General features: G+C 44.8%; 1 protein-coding gene across 1 annotated transcript in view; it reads right to left on the reverse strand.

The window, feature by feature from the left end:
* Positions 1–18,755, reverse strand: part of afg2a (AFG2 AAA ATPase homolog A) — a 110,567-nt gene that overhangs the window by 75,211 nt on the left and 16,601 nt on the right. The window contains exons 11-12 of the mRNA XM_030739292.1: positions 14,513–14,670; positions 3,422–3,631 (exon numbers count right to left, since the gene is read on the reverse strand). Of these exons, the coding sequence (XP_030595152.1) occupies positions 3,422–3,631; positions 14,513–14,670 (368 nt within the window). The remainder of the gene's footprint in view (positions 1–3,421; positions 3,632–14,512; positions 14,671–18,755) is intronic.

Genomic DNA, 18,755 nt, shown 5'->3' on the forward strand with positions numbered 1-18,755 from the left:
GCCTAAAACCAGAGATGCTTGAACGGGGTTTTTTTGGACAGATGCATCTTGGTTTTTACAAAAAAAATATGAAATCTACTCAGATATGATTAAATGCTGTAGAGCTACTAATACTTTACTAAGAAAACATACCGCTGACACTCATTTTTAATGTCAGTATACTAGTGTAGTGCACTGATTTTGTCAGACATTTGGCATAACAACCTGCTTGTCCAAACAGATAATTACTGTAAAGCATAAGTTTGTTATTTCCTGACAAAAAAGGACAGAGATTAAGCCTTTTCCGGCATTTCAGTGTGGATGAGGGAATTGTGGACTCTAAAAAAAAAAAAAAAAATGCAGCCATTTCATATAATTCTAGTTAAACTGCTATCAGGACTACTTTTACTCAAATTACTACTAAATAAACTTCCAGCACTCTCCCTTCTTCTTAATTTGAGTCCTTTTCTGCCTCATCTCCCCCTCGCACAGAGCAGATAAACATCCACTCAAACCTCAGAAGAACTTCCTCCACTGCAATCCACCCTTTCAACACCTCTGGGCTGACGGAGGAGACGACACTTAACTCCCAGCCCCTTTGTCTCCTGCAGTAAGTGAGGAGGTTGACTCATTAATCCCCGGTTCCTCACTCTCTGTGGTAGAGCCAAAGGGTGGACATGGTGAGTTTAAAACCACTGACACCGTAGAGATACACAGTCTGTGCGTGTGTGTGTGTGTGTGTGTGTGTGAGAGAGAGAGAGTGGCTGCAGTGACAGGAAACTGAAATTGACAAGATGATAATAGGGCTTTTCACACAGGGGAAACAGGCTGAGCCTTAAAGTATCCACATTTAAATCTGGATAAAGTATCTGTGTCAAAGCAACCGCCACTCTGGAAAAACCTGATAGTGTTATTGCAGATGGTGAAGTGTGGCTTTCAGCAGGAGGGACAGGATGTTTTTGCCCTTCTCAGCGAGCAGATTCTCTTTGTGATGACTTGAAACTTGCAGCACAAGATTATTGTATAACTCTCTCAGCTTTTGTATCAAACACTAAAAATAGTCTCCAGGACTAAACTGCGTGCACAAACATTAAACTACTCCTATTCCTCTGGATTACATTTGCTCCATTAAAATGTTATTGAACATTGAACCCAAATGTTTGAATGAGGGAAAAGCAAGTTTAGCATTTTCCAGAGGAATTATTGAGAGTGCATTTGTTTACTCTGAATCTGAGCCATCATTTGTTTTTCAGCAGCTGCCATGACCCTTCCATCCTGGATCTGTTCACGATCAACTTTTACTAAAGCAGCCACCACAGATCCCCAAATAGCACGCCAACAGGAACACCGCCTTCCCTCGATCCCAGACGTTTGCAACAGGATTTGAGTCAGGTGAAGAAGGTGCAGTTCAAATCTACATTTGCTGCTGACTTAACGGGGGCAGATGAGAGCTTCTGTCTCGGCTTCCTGCCTGCATGGCAACGTTCTTTAAAAATATTCACTGATAACAATTCAACAGGTTGATCAATCAATCTCTGTCAACCACGCCTGGACGGAGGGAAGCGAGGCTAACGGTGGGGGTGGCTGAGAAGATAGAGTGATGAATGAAAGAGGACAAACACAGGGTCAAAGGGCAAACAAGGAAGGCCTGTGCAGAGGAAGCTGGCCAGCCAATCTGCCTTCAGGTCATTAGGGAAACATCACCACCACCACTACTTCAACACACACGATATCTCGATGTTCATTTATCTCTGAAATCCCGCTGACAGACTGGAGCTAACTGTCTGCTAAGTGGACTGCCCATCTGTGTTTGTGGTTTTGCTGCTTTTAGGAGCATTTTAATGCAATTATCAGGTCTGAGTGAGTGAAATTCTAATGTTTTATTTGTTTCTTGTCACAAATAAGCTGGTATCTGTGTCTATGCAATGCATCCACACAGTCTGTGGATGCCCCATGTTAGCTATACATTAGCTGGTGTCCTGGGGGATGTACTCCACTATCTGGACCAGGGCATCACTGAGCTCCTGGACAGTCTGAGGTGCAACCTGGTGACATCAGATGGACAGAAACATAATGTCCCAGAGGTGCTCTATTGGATTATGTCAGGTGAGCATGAGGGTCAGTCAGTGGTATCACCTCCTTCATCCTCCAGAAACTGCCTGCATACTCTCCCCATATGAGGCCGGTCATTACTGTGAACCAGGAGGAACCCAGGACCCACTGCACCAGCGTAGGGTCTGACATTGGGTGAAAAGCACAGGGCACCAGTGGTGGACCTGCCAATTCTGGTGTTCATGGCAAATGCCAATCGGGCTCCACGGTGCCGGGCAGCGAGCACAGGGCCCATTAGAGGACGTTGGGCCCTCAGAAAGTCTGCTTCTGTTGTTTGTTCAGAGACACTCACACCAGTGGCTGCTGGAGGTCATTTCGTAGCTCTGGCAGCGCTCATCCTGTTCCTCTTCGCACAAAGGAGCAGATACCAGTCCTGCTGATGGGTTAAGGACCTTCTACGGCCTGTCCAGCTCTCCCAAACTAACCGCCTGTCTCCTGGAATCTCCTCCATGCTCTTAAGACTGTGCTGGGAGACACAGCAAACCTGTGCACAGCCTGTGAACAACCTGTACAACTTCTGTAGTGTCCAGGTATGGCCTCATGCTACCAGCAGTGACACTGACCCTAGCCAAATGCAGAACTAGTATAAAAAAAAAAAAAACTGTCAGAAAAGACGAGAAGGGTCCAAAAAATGTCAGTGTCCTCCACCTGTAAAACCATCCCTGTTCTGGGGGGTTGTTGCCCCTCTGCTGCACCTGTTGTTAATGTCATTAACACCAAAGCAGCTCAGGTATAATCTGATTAAAAAAGTGTTCCTTTAATTTTTTTTTTTTTGCACAGTATATGTCTGCCAGTGTGGAACTAAATAATTTTTTTTAAGGTGTCTACTAAAGGCAAAATAAGGGGAAAAACATGCATGTTAGGGGTTAAAGCGGTTTGACCACAAACACCGTAATTTCAATAAGTTCTTTCAGTTGGTTTCTGGAGGAATGACAGTGCAACGTATATAAACAATGTTGTTACAGAGGTTGAGCTAAAAAGGCTTGGACTGTGAGCTGAGATTGATTCAACAAATCACCCATCATCTAACTAATGGCTGAGTCATGTGCAGTGTTTTGGCAGGGCACTCAACCAAGAATATGATATGAAGAGGCACATCTGTAAAACATTATTTGTTCATATTTATGTATGAAAGTTTGGAAAAACAGCAAGCTTTTGCCCAGTGCCTTTTTTGATTTCAACTCATCATCCATTGCACACCAGGAAAGCAAAATCCTTTTTTTTTTTTTAATCTTGTCTAGGGAAAGACAGTAAAGGATACTTCTCTGGGGGGGGGGGGGGGGGGGGGGGGGGGGGGGCAGCAAAATTAAGATTTAATGGAAAAACTCACTTTAATAGCCAGAAAGTTGAGCCCACTTTCATTAGCCAGAGCCTTGGCAATCATAGTCTTCGAGCAGCCCGGGGGCCCGTAGAGAAGAACTCCTTTAGGGGGCTGGATCCCCATGCGGGTGAAGGCCTCTGGGTGCTTCAGAGGCCACTCCACAGCTTGCTTCAGTTTTTGCTTCACTTCTTCCATCCCGCCAACATCCGACCAACGGACCTGGAATGAGGGCGTGAGGAAGGTAATACAATAACTTCTGGGGTTTCTTTCTTCAGCAAAGGTAAAGATGAAAAACAGTTACTAAGTTAGGTTAACCATGCAGCTCTATAACAAGTTTCTCTTTTTCCAAAATACTTTCAAAATAAAATACATCAAACTCCCTGACATTTCATAAATTCGGGATCAATAAAGTATCTATCTATCTAAGTTCATCATTAGTGTTCTCAGATTAAAACTAAATTATCTTGAAATTCACAATCAATTTAAGAGAACTTTAAGAACCTGCTTATTGCAGGTAATACAAGTGTTCAGTGTTTCATCAGGCACTTTAAGACAGACATATGCAATCTGATCAAGATGTTTGGATATTCTGCCCATAAACAAAACAAAACAAAAAAGGTGAAAATTCAATTCTGACATTTTCCCTCTCACGTTCTTCTCGTGCACCTCGACTGCTTTAATCCTGTTTACAAAGTTCTCCTCTGTCCCGTTCCAACTGTGCCTCAGTGAGAAGTGCTGAACTTGATAACGTGTCAAAATGGCGATTCTTCAACTTGAATTTAATTTTGGGGAAGAGGACAAATATGCAGGGAGGTAAATTTGGTGAGTAAGGCAGGTGAGAAAAGACTCGATGCGCCGCTCATGTGCTGTTCTGCTGAGTGTCCTCCCTCAGATCCTTCAGGATGTTAGAGCAGAATCCTGGTGATGAATTCACAGAATGTGAATGTCAGAAATGAAAAATGGAAACTACAAGCGTGCTCCTCATCGCATTTCTGATACACGGGATACTGCAGACTCATTCAGTTTAGTCTCTGAAACATGGACAGCGCCCCAAAATCTCATGATCACTGCTGATCCTCAGTATAAACTACAGCTCGACACAGCTGATGTTCAGTGTTTGGGGTCCGTGGGGGCATCACAGACACCTGCATCCAACTTCCATTGAGTGACCCAAAAATAGGAGCAGCACTGGAAATGGGTCAGATGACAGTGAAGAGGAGGAGGAGGAGAAGAAGAAGGAGAAGCAGGAGAAGAAGAAGGAGAAGGAGGAGAAGAAGGATGAGGAGAAGAAGAAGGAGAAGAAGGAAGAGGAGAAGAAGGAGGAGAAGAAGGAGAAGAAGAAGGAGAAGAAGGAGGAGCAGTAAGAGGAGGAGAAGAAGGAGGAGAAGAAGGAGAAACCGATCAAATTCAAATAAGGCACTCTCTTTGATTTAAACGGTATAGTTGCACCACATGCCTGATGCGTACTGGATTTCTGTCTATGACTGTTAAAAAATACCCACATATCATATTTCTAAGTGAACAGGAAAATAAATAGCTGAAGAAGAAAAGGAGGTATTTATATTATTAGCTGAAGCACATTTAGAAGAGCGAAACGTTGTCTGGAATCCAGTCAAAATGTTGCGTAAAACAGCGCTGGTTCAATGCTATCAATCATCCAAACAATAACATGCAATCAAGTAAACTATATGTGCATCTTACTGGCAGAGGACAACGAGTGCCCGAACTAATAAATGTTCACCGTAAGTCCAACATAAAGTTCAAACTCACATCATACACTTTAATGTGTGGCAGCTCAAATACAAACACGCTGCCAACAATAAGTGCAACAGACCAAACAAACTCTGATTGCACACTGATGTCACTGATGTTCTCGTGTAACCCACAGGAAGACCTTTTTAACTTTCTGACCACACAAGTAAATTGCAAAGAATGTCAAGTTCTTCCAAACTGTTGACAGGGGTCGGGTAGAGAGGACAGAAATATAAAAGCATATCTGGAAAGAGTTGGAGGAACCGAGGGCTTGAATTGGGGAGACTCTGCACAGAGTGAACAACAGAGAGAGTCTGCCAACAGCTGTCTGTCTGACAGATGGAAGGAGGGAGGAAGGGAGGGAGGGAGGAAGGGAGGGAGAGAGTCCGGCAGTGAACAACCGGAGGAGATAAAGCAGATAAGAAGGAGAGAGCCTCATCCAAAAGCCTCTAAAGCCTTTTTTCATCCTTCCTGTCTCTTTCTTCGTTACCAATTCTTTCTTCCTTCCCTTCCTTATGTTTCAGCTCTCATACTGCTTTTGTTCCTCCTTCTCTACATCTCCCCCTCTCTCATTCTCTCTTCTCCATCTCTTTTTATCTGCTGCGCTGCTTTTCTGTCCTCCCACACTTGGCTTTCTCTTATTACATTCACATGCACAAAAGAGAGAAACCAGGTTTTGTAGGAAGTCAAACAATGTGTCTATATACAAGGCAGTAGGCTGGATCCTGTAAAATCTGCATGCAGTAGTTTCAAAGGTATATTTAAGTGCGCTGGTGACACGAGACGGTGCAACCACATGTGTTTCTGCACTTATGTTTCATTTGTACTGACTGTTGCACTGAGAGAACAGGCTCTAGTTAGACAGTTTTCAGTTCCAGTGCCCATAAGACTGAATTTCACAAATGATCACAATGTGGAAACCACTTTGAATACTGAATACTTTGAATTCTTTGAACACAAGGATGTGTGTGACACGTGAGCGTAAAATCTGACTGGAAGCCTGGTTACAAGTGGATCCAGAACGTTCCCCGACTCTGCACATAAAAATCAAAAACCACAAAGGATTTAAATATGCTCGAGCTCTTCTTCAAAGCTGTTTTCTTGTGCACCTCTGAAGAGCTTCCATCACTACTCAACCTCAAACTTGGGCAACACCAGGCCGGCTGTTGCCCATCACCAGCAGATTTAGCTCCCCGCAACTTGAGAGCCGCTTTCCCAAAATGAAATTCAAATTGAAGGGTCGAGCTTTGATACAGTGAAGGAGATCTAGTGCCTACTGCAGAAGCAAAAAAGCAAGTGGTCAGAATGGGACATACAGGGAGCAATCTAAAAGCAACAGCTGTGCTGGAAGTGGTGCAGCACCACCCAAGGAGACAAATTTAAACCAGGTATGGCTTTTGATTCTTGTTAGGAGTTACAGAACTCCATCTTCGCACCCTTCGCTGTTGATATTGTCCTTCTCCACAACAAAAACAGGCTTCATTGAACTCTTGATTACAGAAACCAGTTTCATGATACATATAATGTTTAATAAATCAGTTTCAGGGCTGCAAAAAGCTACACAAATGTCACCACGGTTTCTGGGAACCAGCTGTTTCCATTGTTCATCTTTTGAAGGATAAATTCTTAGTTATCTAATGAAAATTGAAACCAGCAGACTAATTATGAGAATAATCCCTGTATGTGGAACACCAACCAACCAAATTAGCAAAAGCTATTTGCATCTACCTTCTCTTCCCTCAGCTTTCTGATTTTTATCTCATCCCCACTCCATTTCCCTTTTTCCCTTCCTCACTATCACCCTATCTCTCATCTCTCTGCCTTAAATACTTGCTCAAATCTCTCTCTCTTCCCCTCTTTTTAAAATAAAAAAAAAAAAACTTCCTACTCCCTCTTTCCTCACATGCTTGTCCCCCTCACCCTCCCCGCTGCCCTCCATCCAAAGGTAACACATCCCAGGCCACCGGCGCCGTCTCCGGGGAACGGAGCACCTAATGGAAACCTGGCGTCTGGCCACATACTGTAAATACCGAACAATTTATGGACAGCGCTAAGCGAGAGAGAAAGAAACACATGGTTGGGGGGGGGGGGGGGGGGGGGGGGGGGGGGGGGGGGGAAGGAAAGGCGAAAGAGAGAAAACAGTGCTGCAGAGATAAGAAGATAAGCCGAAAGTAGGCAAGCAAAGCAAAATGCCCGTTTGAAGCCTTAGAGAGTAATGCAATGAAATAAAAAAATGAGATAAGAGTTTCTGGAAACCAGGAGAAACCGCTGACTATGATTAAGATGAATAAAAAGAGAGAAAATTAAACAATTCTTCAATGTCAATTAAGCAGCGTTGGATCAATACTATAACATTTAAACTGAATGATGTAAATCCTGCAACTACATGCATCAGGTTTTACTTTTTTGCCAAGTTTTGCAGTGTTTATGCAGTAATAAATAAACGCTGAAATAGTATCATTACTTTATGATCTTTTGCAATGTCAAGAAATAAGCTTAGACGTTAGACAATAAAGGAACAATAAATCAGTGGGATATTACTTATGATGAAAAAGGCAAGAATTGCAGGGAGTTGGGATGGTCCAAAGATTTGTACTGGCCTTCCTGGTTGAACTTATTATTTACACGTATGAGTGCAGCATCAGGTCACGAGAAAAGATTAAATGTTTTCTAGAAACTCGCAGTTTTCCTGGAAGTTTAGGCCCCTGAGAGCTCTTAATGGATCACACTGACAACACAGTTAGACTCGTACTGAAATTGGCAGGTTGTGATGTGAGACGCTGGGATTACTGGATGTAAAATGGTTGAACATTTCCTTTTTTTTTTTTTTTTCTTTTTTTAGATAAGATAAGATAAGATAGTGTTTATTTGTCACATGCACAGTTATACACAGTACAATGCACAGTGAAATGTATTTTGTACCTGCAACCTAATAAACACACACATATAAATAAGAAGAATAAAAATTAAAAAAAAGTAATTCACACTATACACTATACTCTATATACTATACACTATACACACTTTTTAAATTATAATATTTACACTGTGCAATAATGGTCCAGTTAGGGCTCAGAGTTGAGCAGACGGATGGCTTGTGGGTAAAAACTCTTCTTCAACCTTTCAGTCTTAGTCCTCAGGCAGCGGTAACGCCGGCCTGATGGGAGCAGGGAGAAGAGAGAGTGTCCAGGGTGGCTGGGCTGTTTTAGGATCTTCATGGCCCTCAGCCTGCACTGCTTGGTGTAAATGTCCTGCAGGTTGGGGAGGGTGGTTCTGATGGTCCGTTCAGCTGAACGAACCACCCTTTTTAGGGCCATGAAGTCCTGCTTGGTGCAGTTTCCCATCCAGGTGGTGATGCTCCCACGCATGATGCTCTCGATGGTGCAGGTGTAAAAGTTCCTGAGCACCTTGAGTGGGAGCTTGAAGTCTCTCAGCCGCCTGAGGAGGTAGAGACGCTGTCTGGCCTTCTTCACAGTGATGTTTATGTGATGAGTCCAGGACAGGTCCTGTGAGATGGTCACTCCCAGGTATTTGAAGGTGTCCACTCTTTCCACCTCAGCACCACTGATGACAAGTGGATGGTAGTCCCTCTGCTGCTTCCTGCTGAAGTCCACGATCAGTTCCTTTGTTTTGCTGACGTTGAGCAGGAGGTGGTTCTCCTGGCACCAGTTCTCCAGGCGGGAGACCTCTCTCCTGTAGGCGGTCTCCTCATTGTGAGAGATTAGTCCCACAACAGCAGTGTCGTCAGCAAACTTGATGATGACGTTGGACTCTGACGTGGCCTCGCAGTCATGGGTGTACAGCGAGTACAGCAGAGGGCTGAGCACACAGCCTTGGGGGGATCCAGTGTTGAGGGTGAGGGAGGATGAGGTGAGGTGACCCACTCGTACCACCTGTGGTCTGCTGGTCAGGAAGCTGTGAACCCACCTGCACAGGGATGGGCCCAGGCCCAGGTCCAGCAGCTTAGAGACCAGCCTGGAGGGAACTATGGTGTTGAATGCTGAGCTGTAATCTACAAACAGCACTCTCACATAGTTCCCCTTACCAGTGTCTATGTGTGAAAGGGTCTTGTGGAGGAGGAAGGATATGGCGTCATCTGTGGATCTGTCTGGCCGGTATGCAAACTGTAGTGGGTCGAGGGTGGTGGGCAGTGAGGAGGTGATGAATGTCTTGATGAGTCTCTCAAAACACTTCATCACCACAGAGGTGAGCGCTATGGGCCTGAAGTCATTGGGGCTGCTGGGGTGTGGTTTCTTTGGGACAGGGACTATGATGGCCTTTTTAAAGCAGGTGGGAATCACACACAGTTTCAGTGAGAGGTTGAATATCACTGTAAACACAGGTGCCAGCTGGTCAGCGCAGGTCTTAAGGACACGTCCACTAATACCGTCTGGTCCAGCCGCTTTCCTGGTGTTTACACGTCTAAACGCCCTCCTCACGTCGCGCTCCGTCACAGTGAGTGTCTCCGCCCCTCCGGCCGGGAGCGCAGAGGGCTGTTGGCTTCCCGACTCAAAGCGCGCAAAGAAGATGTTGAGTTCATCAGCCAGAGAAGCGTCGGCACTCACCGGGTGTGTGTGTGGTGCTTTGTAGTCCGTGATGGTGCGTAGTCCCTGCCACAGTCCCCTGGAGTCAGACTGTTGTAGTTGCTGTTCCAGTCTGCGGCCGTAGCGATGTTTTGCCTCTTTCACCGCTCTGCGGACGTTGTATGATGCACCCTTGTAGTCCTCCATGTTCCCAGAGGCGAGGCCGGAGTTGTAGGCAACGGTGCGGGACCTCAGGGCGTCGCGGACAGATTTATCCACCCACGGCTTCTGGTTGGGAAAAGTCCTGATGGTCCTCCTAAGTGAAGTGTCTTCAACAACTTTCCCAATAAATCCCACAACAGTTTCCGTAAACTCCTCGATGTCTCCGCCCGCGCTGCTGCGAAACATGTCCCAGTCGGTTGAATCCAACGCACCCTGCAGAGCGGCCTCTGTTTGATCAGACCACCGTGTCACTTCTCTCACAGCAGAGAAGTGACACTATTGACCACTAAGCAAATTCACGTTAATGATGAACAGCTGCTCGGGTCAAAAGCAGTGAAAAAGGATGTTAGCCTCCAAATTAGCTCAGCCCTCAGCAGGGCCAGAAGAGACTGCTGGCATAAAGAGGACCAAAGCCACATATGCTCAGAAGATCCAAGGACTCTTCTCCTCCCAGGATCTACGGAGCATGTGGAAAGTCATTAAGTGCATCACAGACTATAACTCCAGAGATGTACAATGTCCTAGGGACTCTTCTCTGCCTGACACTCTCAACAGGTTCTACGCCCGCTTTGAGGACCCCACCACCCCCTCCACCATCAGACTCACCCCACCACCTGCAGAAGAGTCCCTCATTGTGACCCCAGCAGAGGTGAGGAGGATCCTACAGAGCATTAATCCCCTCAGAGCTGCTGGCCCAGACAACATCCCTCGGCAGGTGCTGAAGGACTGTGCAGACCAACTCTCAGGGGGGTTGACTGACATTTTCAACTCCACCCTCACACAAGCAGTTGTCCCCACCTGCTTAAAGTTCACCACCACAGTGACAGGCCTGAATGACTATCGGCCAGTAGTTCTCACCCCGATAGTCATGAAGTGCTTTAAGAGACTGGTTATGGCCCACATCGAGGACACCATCGATGTCACTGTAGACCCACACCAATATGCATACCAGAAGAACCGGTCCACGGAGGATGCCACCTCCTCTGTGGTTCAGACCACCCTCGCCCACCTGGAGTGTAAGGACTCCTATGTCCGTATGCTCCTTGTGGACTTCACATCAGCCTTCAACACCATCGTTATACAGAACCTGGTGCACAAACTCCCCACAATTGGATTGAGCGCCTCCCTCTGCACCTGGGTCCTGCACTTCCTGACGAAAAGGCCGCAATATGTGAGGATCCACAAAGTCTCCTCCTCCCCCATCATCCCCCGCACGGGCCCCCCCCCCCCAGGCCTGTGTGCGGAGCTTTCTTCTGTTCTGTTCACCACCACCGCCATTTACAACTCCAGATGCAGGAAGAGCCACCTGCATCCCGAAGGACCCCCCCACACCCAGCACACCCTTTTAGTTCCCCTCCCCTCAGGCAGGAGGCTGAGGAGCATCAAGAGCAGGAACAGCTTCTTCCCTGAAGCTGTAACACTGCTGAACTCTGGTGGGGCTGTGTAGCTGCACTGCCCTTCCTCCATCGACCCTTGCACACACTCATGCTGCTGCCACCATGCAAAGGTCACTGCTGTGACACATAAACTGTCTATTCCATATTGTTTATTCTTATATTTATTCGGTTTATCTTGGAAGGTACACATGTACATGTGTGTATGTTTATGTATGCATACATGTAGGTGTGTATATATTTGATTTTTATATTATTGTTAGTTATATTTATTCTTCTTTAAGATACTTGAAAACTGTCTTAACCATTACATGGGCATCACTGGGACCTTCCACTTCATGCAAATGTGATGCGAATGACAAAGAATCCTTGAATATGCTCATCTTCCCCCTTTTTATTTTGTATTTTTTTGCAGTACTTTTTTGGTTATCTCTGCAGACTTAATGGAGTCACTGTAAGAAATAACAATATAAAGTCACATTAAGTGTAAGCTGCCTTTTGTCACGAATGAAGTGTTTGTGGAATTAGACGGCGATGTTTTGACTCACACCTCCCTGTGCTGTGCCCCCCCCCTTCCTTTTTGCACGAGACCCAGTTATTATCTTTTACTGTTGTTTTCTGAACTTTACAAGGGGCCTTCTCTGGTCCTTTGATGGGGCTGAGAGGAGGGTGTGGAGGACTTCTGAGACAAAAAAGGGAAAAAAAATCAAGAGAGACAAGGAGTATGTTTAAAAGGAAAAATAATGGGCTTGTTATACAGCTGCCAAATAAAAATATTAAAGCCAGGCTATAAAGTGGAAGATGCTCATTAAAAAAAAAAAAGCAATGCTGGGTAAACTGAGATAGGATGAAAAAATTCTTGCCACAGAGCAAACAAAGGATTAAATCAAACTTTTGATTTATTTATTCATAAATAAATGGTAAGTTGAGAGGCGTATTCTGTAAAATCTCTAGATCTGTGATCTGAGAAGGTTTCAGAGGAACTCGAGGCATGTATTCATCCGGCACCACTGGAAGTTTCTTATATAAAATGGATTAGAAACAAATGTTTGCACTCATGTGGATATAATCAAGTCCGGGGCTCTGCGGCTGCCCTTTCAGCTGAGCTTTGCAAGGGGAATAAAAAAAAATCCAAACTCAAACTCACTCCTCTCTTGTTTCCAGGAACCGGCCGCAAGGACTCAATGTCTCTGGGTGAGTTCAGTGCAGACTGCTGCAGAAAGAAAAGGGGAGGCGGGTGGAGGTGAAGGGATAGGAAGGACGTTTCTTCTTCTTCTTCTCGCTTTCTCTTTTTTTGGTTGCTGGCAGGAACCGTCAGCGACCCGATCTGCTTTCAATTACTGGAGGAGGAGGATGATGTTAGCCCTCTTCCTGTCCGTTATGTCTTGCACATGCAAACTCCAAAACATCCTGGAGTCTCACCACTGTCCTCTCATCTCTCCTTCCCCTCTGTCCCTCCCCTCCTTTCTTTCCCCCCTTCATCCACTCAGAGCACGTGATTCATCTTCATTGCAGTGGAGGGTAAAATGGCCATAGGGTCATTTCCACTCTTCCGCAGCCTGGCCCCCATAAGGTGGTGACTCAGTGGTCAGAGGGTAGTTAGGGGATTGTTTTGCTTTTAGCTTTTCTGGTGACACCGTTTGATTTCCAGATCTTTATTTTCAAGGCCTAAATGAAGTAAATCAATCTACTTCCTTTGATCATTATGAATGATGCTATAAACAAGTCGGGTATGTGAGGAGGGGGGGTCTCTTCATTTTTCCCCAGAGTACTCTTTAACATGTTAGTATCAAGATCCGGCTGAAAGCGAATAAAATGAGAATCTGCATGCGAGTCTACGTCCTCGAGCGAGCACGATCCCAGCCTCAGAGCTTTGTCCCTTTGGATTTAACATGGCGCTAATCGATATTTTCATAATAACAATCTGCTAAATGTAATGAAGTTGACACAGTGACACTGTGTCAACATTAAACTCATAAACTCAAAATGTCCAACTTCAGCTATGAAATTAATATGTTTACATTCAGGAACAACAAATTAAAAGCCAGTTTGAAGTGCTGACTCCTTTAAGACCACCGATCATTGTGAGTGTATCTACTGATATAGGGGTCTGTTTAGCACTAATTAGCAGGTATCTGTGTCTGTGAATCGAACAGTTTATGGTCCAGCTTACTAACCAAGCTTGCTAGCCTCGGCTCAGAACGCAGCACTCCACCCGCTCTTCCAAATACGCTCACTTCTGGTTCCCGAAAGACCAACAATGGCAGCTCCCCAGATGTTAGGACTGAGGTTTGGAAGGTGATACGTGACGTCACCGTGACCGTGTCTTTTATATAGTCTGAGGATGTGTGCAAGGAATGACAGAATTGCATAAAAATCATTCATACCCACAGCCATCAGGCTTTTCGACTCTCACACAGATGAACTATGTCAGACATATGAACTTCCCTCTGGGATCAATAAAGTTCTTCTTCTTCTACCCTCACAGCAGTGACAGTGCTGATCATGGTGGAGCATTTAGCAGCTCAAGAACCAGATTTCTTTATGGAGTTGGTGGAGATACATATTTATTTTTTACTGCATTTCATGTCTGTTGCTTTTGTTGTCACAGGTGTTGTACTCTGATGTTAGCTCTAAAGAACTGCGTTTATCTAACTTATTTCCTTAGTTTGACCATTCCACAGCCAGGAGACAAATTCTGGCAATACTCGGGAATGATAAGGGAGTTTTATTTGGTCTGGGGTCTGGAAAGCATCAGTTACTCAGTTTTATGTCCTTTATTTTTCTCCCTGATCAACAGTCCGACTTTCACTCACATTAACAGTTGTTATCCTGTTTCTACAGCAGAAATGTTTCCAAAGGCTGGACACAATTTCAGGAACTAAAGAACCCAACTGAGTTACTTTGACATAATTTGTGGTGCCAATAAAGTCCCTACTCTAACAATTTTATATTATGGACCTACAAGAATGATTACATTTAGAGGTTTATGCCAAACGGTCAAATAAAAAACTTGAGGATCGAACAGGAGTTTAGTTTCAGTCATCCGAGCCAGAAGCACCAAAGTTCTATTAACAGTAAAAATCCATATGAGGGACATTTCCTGCAGATTAGTGGGATTTGAAAAAGATATTTTCCTCATTTATAAAAGACAGACAGGTGTGTGCAAACAAACTAAGGACAGGAGTGAATGACAGAGAAAAACAGACCTTGGGGACATCAATAGCAACCTCCCTCATGGCGCTGGGCTTCACAGCAGACGCGGCCCACTGGAGGTCCTGCAGAGTGACCGTCACCGTTCCCATCAGCTGCTGGTCGGACGGTGGCTGATGGGAACCTCCCAGTGCTCGTCTCAGCGCATGCAAACCTGCACAGACAACAGTTAAACCTTTCACTGCATCACAAGAAAAATCCCTTCATGCTGAAGAAGACAAAACTGACCCAGACGTGACCTGAAGGGAAAATATTTTGATGTATATATTTAAAAAAAAAAAAAAAAAAGCAAAACAGCTTAAAGAGGTGGAAGAAAGCAATATATCATAGAGATTTATATAATTTCAAATTCAAAAGCCTCCATTTTTTTGTAACCGGTGCCTAAAACAGCAATGATAGTGTCATTTTTCTCCACAGTTTCCCAGATGCACAAAGTCCAACTTTTTACTGAAAACATTCAGGCTCGTACATGCTGTGATGATACACACCTACTGAATGCAAATCTCAAAATGAACACTAATTCCCCTTTTGGGTGAAAAGAATTGGGCCTGCATTATTGCAGAGAAAAGTATGCAGGCTGAAGGGAAGGAAAGTGTAATTGAAGAGCTTAAGGTTTGAATAGCTTTAGTCTGCAACGGAATAAAAAGAAGATAAGAAAACAAACACTGATGTGTCAGCATCATAAAAAAACGAGCCTGTGTTTCGCTCTGCAAAAACGGTCGATGCAGAGTGATCGCAGGAGAAAGAGTCTGGGCCGAGTTAGCTTTGAAAAATTGTGAGGTGATGACTGACACGGAGCACATACTTCTGAAGAAAAGGTTATAAAAAATTATTCATTTACTGGAAAGGTCATTAAACACGCCTGCTAACCATAGAAAGCTGCTCTGTCTTCTGTTGTCGGATGCCGAGCAGCTGTGGTCAAGCGCCTTATTTAGAGGAGGCTAAGCAGCACGTGCTGATGGAACTTACTTTTGATTTTCCTGCAGTTAACAACCACAGCTGTTATCTATGTCACAGAAGGAAATGAAGATTGATTAACGATCTTGCTCTGAAGCACGTTCTCAACAAAGGACCTTCTTACAATTTTTGGTTAAAGAGGGTCTGCCGTTTTCTCCAAAATTATTGCAACAACCTAACATGCTGCACAGGTACATTTAGAAGCCTGAAAGCATCTGCAGTGTTGCCACATGTATCAACTAGTTAACTATAAAAGATCTGCAAGTAGGTCTGCTGGCAATACTGCTTTCCATCGTTACTAAATATGTAAGGACAAATGCATGAGAAAGGTAAAAAAAAATGAGGCTACATGTGTGGATCAGCTTGCATCCAGCTGTGCAGATTTAACCCCTACAGGTGGGAGGACAGGTCTTCTCTGAGTTAATTACATGCTAAATGCCGCCAATGATTAGTAGTTACAAAACCAGCCCACAACCACGTTTTCAACCCCAGTGTTGGGTAACAGTATATTAGACACACAACCGTTCTCAATGCACATGTGCACATATTACACAAACACACACACTCTTGGCTTCCTCTTCTGAGCAGCAGGATTGGGGTGGAGGGGGGTCTGGGTAGGAGCCGGAGTGGAGAGGGCTGTAGGGGAACAGACGTGGTCCAGGGCTCGGGGCCAGAGAGCAGACGAGAGGGGATTTACGATCAGACAAGAGTGCATCCTGTTTATATTTTCCAGGACCCGTCTGACTAGGCAAGGGACAGACAGACAGACAGACAGACAGTGAGGGAGCAAGGGGAAGAAGAAGGAGAAACACAATTATTGGAAACGCATTTGTCGAGCCGAGGTCAATGTGTTCCCCAGTCCCGGCTCCCTGGTGTATGATGTATTTTTCTCGGTCCTTCAATCTCTATCCCCAAACACCCACCCTACTTCTTACTCTCAATCCCCACAGGTCTAAACATCCCATCATTCCACCTGGCCGCTGCTTCAGCTCTTCATCTGCGATAATGCTTCGTCCCGGCACTGCTCAGACCGCACAAAAACATCTGGTTTGAGTGGAACAGACGAGGCAAGACGGGATAGGATGTGGAAGGAAGCTGGGGTGAGGAGGGAGACCAGGAGGAGCACCAGCCACAACACCATGTGCACTAACCCCAAACCAAAGCTGCCTGCCCTGCAAAGGCAGAGGGCCTCAGCCTCCTTAAATGCTGAGAAGATGATGGAAGAGGACCAAAAGCAGGAGAAACTGCTGGGTTTAGATCTTGTTTGAGCTGAGAGGACTGCTATAAAAAGTTACACAAAGTGGATGACAAAGATGATGAAAGATAAAATAGCGTTTTCCACAGATTTTCTCTGCAAATATATTATTGTGTACTTTGTAATACATAAATAACAGGCCAATATGATAAGCTGCTTCTTCATTGGATCTCTCATCCTGAAGATGAACTCCACCAACTTGGACTGCAGCTGGTCACGGTCGCCCTTGCTCTGCTCTGCTCTGCAGCACATTAAGCAGTTCTGTAACTGCTGTAGGTTCTGGTTGGGGTGTCCGTCCAGCTCAGAGTTGATCTGCGGAGCTGGAGCATGAACACCAGGACGAGAGACTCGATCAAAAAGCAGCTAACTGTCATCAAGGACCACCACAACAGCAACCTGGCCAGTGAAACAGCCGGCAGGTAAAACATGAGAAAGCCGGGGCTGTCTGGGAGCAAATGGACTTTGAAAATAAGAGCCAGGAGAGTGTTCACATGTCCTCTCAGATGGATTAAAAACAACGTAAGTAAAGGAATCACCAAATATACTTGGACAGCCTCTTGATGAACACCCCTGGGCAGCCTGCCCAAGTACAGAAAATGTGTCAGAAACAATGTAAAGTAGCATAAAACATGAATATACTGACATTAAAATAAAAGCAAAATGCAGCAATTATGCCAAATCACATTTTTAAAAAATGCTTTCATACTTCTGCAGGGGTTGAGGCATTGTAGTTTATTAATATTGCTTTTTTTTTGTCCACATTTCTGTGAGCAGCTAAAGTTAAACACTCATCATCTGCAATAAGCTTTGACAGGCAGCTAATTTTAAAGGTTCCAGTTAGTACTGAGGCTGAATACAAGCCTGAAAATTAAAAATAAAATGAAAAAAAAACACAGCTGACATAAGTTTAATAACTGTTTCATCAAAAATCATCCAAAACTGTCTGGATTGAATGCAACACTCTGTCAGAAGCTGAAAAGCTGTGCAGAGAAACGGCCTGACCGAAGGGAAAACAGGCTCCGTGAGCCGCAGAGCTTCAAATGCAGCCTGGATGCCTGCAGGGCGGCGGAAACTTGATTCAACAATTTGACTTTAACATTTTGCTTCAGGGAATCTCTTGGCTGACTTCAAGCACACATTTGGTTTAGTTATGAAAACATCCGATGGGAGGAGAGGAGGGGGAAAAAAAAGGAGCAACACAACACAATTTAATCTGAACCTTCTGTGGACTCATTTTCCTATTCCTTTCTCTTTTTTTTTTCTTGCACACTCCTCTTTTCCAGAATGCTTCAAATTCACCAGGGGTCCAGAGGGAACGGAGAGAAAAAGGGGCCTCCTAAATGTACAAGAATGCACATTTGCAAAACATCACACCAGGGCCTAAACGAGGTATGGAAGAGAGGGAAGAGCTCGTTTCACAGAGTTAGGCTTGGAAAGAAGAAACAGAGGAGAGCAATTATTTGTTTTTGTTTTTTTTTTTTCCATAGGCACGGTCTTAATTACATCCATCCAAAACAGGCCTCGCCCCAAATCAAGGCCCTCTATTCAGGGGTCACATCCTCTGACCCCATACCAAGCTGGCCTTTCAACAAGAGAATCAAACCTCTGAATACCAAACATCACTTAGAGACACTTTAACCTGAGATGTTTGTGTAGGTTCTCAGTCACCCAGGCCACGGCAGTCTGTGCCGCTTGAAAAAAGGCAACTGGACCTCTTTAAGTTTCTGAAAACTTAAAAATTTAAAGAAGTCAGAGTTTAACCTGTGACGAGGCCACAAATAGACATGTATTATATTATTTTTAAAGGCCAACATTAACTTTCAAAAGTCAAAAATCAACAACTTCTACTATACACTAGAATGGAGAAAAACGTCCATCCATCCATTCACTTCGCTTATCCTGTTCAGGGACGCGTGGGGGGGGGGGGGGGGGGGGGGACCCTGTACAGGTCACCAGCCTGTCGCAGAGCCAACACAGAGAGACAGACAACATCCACACTCGCATTCACGCTCACACCTATGGGCAAT

The sequence above is a fragment of the Archocentrus centrarchus genome, chromosome 10 (genome assembly GCF_007364275.1).
Source record: "Archocentrus centrarchus isolate MPI-CPG fArcCen1 chromosome 10, fArcCen1, whole genome shotgun sequence".
NCBI classification, from domain to species: Eukaryota; Metazoa; Chordata; class Actinopteri; order Cichliformes; family Cichlidae; genus Archocentrus; species Archocentrus centrarchus.